The sequence below is a fragment of the Elephantulus edwardii genome, unplaced genomic scaffold, assembly GCF_000299155.1.
Source record: "Elephantulus edwardii isolate Elephantulus edwardi_28Jun2011 unplaced genomic scaffold, EleEdw1.0 scaffold00236, whole genome shotgun sequence".
NCBI classification, from domain to species: domain Eukaryota; kingdom Metazoa; phylum Chordata; class Mammalia; order Macroscelidea; family Macroscelididae; genus Elephantulus; species Elephantulus edwardii.
Window position 1 is genome coordinate 3,436,175 of NW_006399986.1, and position 3,746 is coordinate 3,439,920.

At 53.9% G+C, this 3,746-nt stretch overlaps 1 protein-coding gene across 1 annotated transcript in view; it reads right to left on the reverse strand.

The window, feature by feature from the left end:
- FLT3LG (fms-related tyrosine kinase 3 ligand) overlaps positions 1 to 3,746 on the reverse strand; it is a 13,470-nt gene that overhangs the window by 7,724 nt on the left and 2,000 nt on the right. Inside the window, exons 3-5 of the mRNA XM_006898729.1 lie at positions 3,417 to 3,442; positions 2,663 to 2,834; positions 1,715 to 1,853 (exon numbers count right to left, since the gene is read on the reverse strand). Of these exons, the coding sequence (XP_006898791.1) occupies positions 1,715 to 1,853; positions 2,663 to 2,834; positions 3,417 to 3,442 (337 nt within the window). The remainder of the gene's footprint in view (positions 1 to 1,714; positions 1,854 to 2,662; positions 2,835 to 3,416; positions 3,443 to 3,746) is intronic.

Genomic DNA, 3,746 nt, shown 5'->3' on the forward strand with positions numbered 1-3,746 from the left:
AGATGCTCTGCTCGAGAAGGAGGAACAATGTCCTCCTGTACCAGTCAGATCTGATTTGACGGTACACACAAAAAATAATGAAATTTAAAAAAAAACACCAAGAAACAAAAAACCAGTAGCTAAGGGAGCTCTGGACGCCTATGGCAAGAAGCTGCACTGCAATCCCAGAGGTGAGCGGTTTGAATCCACCAGATGCTTTGCTGGAGATGAAGGGGCAATCTCCTCCTGTACCAGTCAGATCCAGTTTGATGGTACACACAAAAAAAGAATAAAATTAAAAAAAAAACAAAACAAAAAAAAAAACACAAAACACCAAACCAGTAGCTGAAGGGCCTACGGACAGGAAGGGACAGGCTAGGATGGTGAAGGGAAACAAGAATCACAGGGAGGAAATGGGAAGAGTGGAACTACCCTGTAAGTAGGACAATTATCATTATGAAACAGAGTGTCTGATATGAATCGTAAGCAACTCGATGGCACAAAACAACAACAACAACAACAACAACAACAATCTGAAGGGTTGAAAACAAATTTGCTTCGTCAACTTTCACTTGACACAATGAAAAAAACAGAATGAACACGTTGTGGTGAAGTGGTGGTGACTCATGGTGACCCTGTCTATGGCAGAACTGTGTCCACAGGGTTTCCGGGGGTGTCTGAGGGTCTGTGGGCAGCAGAAGGCTTAGCTGTCTAATTCACTGATCATTAGTCAGTGCTCATGAAATAGTTGTGGAATGCATGTTGTTGTTGTTATGTGCTGTCGAGTCGCTTGCAACTCATAGCGACCCTATATACAACAGCCCTAAACTCAGCTTTGTCCTGTGCCAATTGCACTGTCTCCAACACACCCATCCCCATTACCCCAGTCACTGAATCAATCCACCTCATAGAGGGCCTTCCCCTCCTGCGCTGTCCCTCCACCCTCCCAAGCATGACGTCCCTCTCCAAGGACCGGTCTCTCCTTACAACATGTCCAAAGTATGTTAGACTGAGCCTCAGAATCCTTGCCTCCAAGGAGCCACCCAGTTTAACCCTTTCCAGGATGAATCTGTTTGTTTTCCTAGCAGTCCATGGTACCTACCCTCAACACTCTTCTCCAGCACCAGACCTCAAATGTGGAATGCATAGAGGGATAAAAAAACAAACTGGAAAATGTAAAGCATGAAGAACTATGACTGATCCACAGGGTTCAACAGAATGTGTCCCCTTCGGTCTCTTCTCTGACTTCAGCTGGTTAAGAATCCACCTGCCAACCAGCAGGTAAGCAGTTCATATCCACCAGCTGCTCCTCTGTAAAAAGACGAGACTGTGTTTCCATAAAGGTGGTTGTTGTGGTGGTGGTGTGCCTTCAAGTCAAAACAGACTCATGGCTGGCCATCCAGTGGATTTCTAGAGGCCTTAAATCACATGGGAGAAGAGTGCCCATCTTTCTCCCACAGAGCAGCTGATGGATTTGAACCACGTGCCTTTGGGATTGTAGCACCGGTTTTTACCACTAACATGACAGCCTTGAAAATGCTGGGAGGCAGCTCTCCTCTGTGGCATGGAACTGCTGTGAGTCGGTATTCAGAATTGGGTAAACTGAGGTCCAGAAATTGGATAGGACATTCCCCGGGTCACAGTCAGAAGGTAGCATGGGAACATTGGGGGGGGGGGTGTCGCAGTCACACCGGGGCTGAGAACACGGCAGGGCGAGGGGGCTGGGGGCCTTTACCCGGCTGACATAGCAGCTTCAGGCACTGGGAGAAATTCCTGTTCTTTATCTGGGGCTTCAGGGCAGCCAGTTGCAGCGAGGTGTCCTGCAGGAGGTGGGAGATGTTGGTCTGGACGAAGCGGAGGCAGCTGGGGAGGGGCTGGGGGCAGGGAGGCAGACCGTCACCACCGCATCACCCCCTGGCGACTCTCAGGCCAAGGGGCCCCCCACGTCGAGGGCAGCTGGGCGCTGGAGGCTGGGGTCTCTCAAGACTGTTGACATCCCCACCCAGCACTCTCAGGTTGCTAGGAAGAACTACCCCTTAGCAACAGCAGACAGCAGGGCCTAGTCCAGTCTGAGTTTATATCCCCAAAACTCCTTGGGTGCCAGTAACACCCGACAACAGTCTGAGAGTGTTTAGATGCTTTTTCAGTCCTTGGTTGCTGGGGGAAACACCCCTTAGCAACACTTGACTACAGTCTGAAAAGGCTTCCAACCTCCATCACTTCCTGGTTGCTAGGGGGGAAATACCCTTAGCAACACCCAGTGACAAGGCGTTAGTTATTTAGGTAAGCCTGGTTCTCAGAAGTTTAGATCTCTCCCAAGTTGCTAGGAGAGAGAGCACCTTAGCAACACCCAAAGAGGTTTGCATCCTAGTTTACTTCCCCAGCCCCTCTCTCTGGTTGCCAGGGGGGAAGCACCCTTTATCAGGGCCGGAGGACCGGGGATCTCTGAGTTTCAGGCGCCCCCTTCTCTCCCTGGTTGCAACACCCAGCAATAGGTCCTCCCACCAAAATGACCTACCCCCTTCTGTCCTCAGGGCCTAGAGAAGGAAAATCTCTTCTCATAGTCCCCCTCCCTGGGGGACTGTCATCCAGACAAACTTCTAGAAAGGCCTAGCCCGATGTCCTGCCCAGTCCCTCGGAAGGCAGCCCCGCTGTCCTCACTTGGCCCCAAGTTCACAGTCACCTGGAAGGTGCACAAGGTGACAAAGTGGATTTCGGTGTCCACAGCCTCCAGCAGGTCCCACATCTTGGCCCCAGCCACAGCCTTGAGGCGAATCATCCAGCGCTGGGCCAGGACCAGCCGCCAGAGGGCCCCGCACAGCTCGTCCTGGAGGGGAGACGCAGGGAGGGTCAGGCTGTGTGGAAGCTGGGACCCCGCCTTGTGGGTCTGAGTGGGGAGGACCGAGGGGTCCCCACATCCGATCACTCAGTAAACAAGGTAAACCTCGGTTCACTTGAACTTCCTGAGCTGGCCAGGTTTGAACCCCTGGTGGAAGTGTTCACTCTGACCCCGTGAGGGACTGTGGCTTTGGCAAGAGCCTTTCATTCTGCAGGAAGGGACAGTGCAGGGACGCCAGCCACGCGGCAGCAGAGTTTTGGATGCGGTGGGAAATGTGGACTTGCTCACTTCAGCCAGGGGAGTCAGCACCAGCAAGCCTGTGTTTATTATCTGAGTCATCTCCCCCTCCTAAGCCTGAGAGAGAAGGGGGCTTGTCCCCTCTAGGGCTGAGCCCTGGGTCTGGGGGAAGAAGGTGCGGCTGGGTTTTGGGGCTCTGGGTCCCAAAAGGAGGACTAGGTCCTGGGCGTCTAAGAGACAAGGGGGGGGATATGGGTTCAAGACTTCTGTATCTGAGGAATAGGGGGGCAGAGACCCAAAGAGAAGGGGCAGGAGTCCCTGACTGCTGGGTCTGAGGGAGGAGGGGCTGGAGGGTCTAGACTCCTGGTTCTGGAGAAGGAAGGGATTCTGGGATTTAGATTCCTGGGTCTGGGGGATGAGAAGGTTGGGGGAACCCCAGGTCTGAGGGAGGAGGGGCCGGGGGTGAGGACCGCGGGTTTGAGGGAGGAGGGGTTGGGGTGAGGACTGCGGGTATGAGGGAGGAGGGGCTGGGGTGAGGACTGCGAGTCTGAGGGAGGAGGGGTTCGGGGTGAGGACTGCGGGTCTGAGGGAGGAGGGGTTCGGGGTGAGGACTGCGGGTCTGAGGGAGGAGGGGCTGGGGTTGGGACTGCGGGTCTGAGGGAGGAGGGGCTGGGGTGAGGACTCCAGGGTC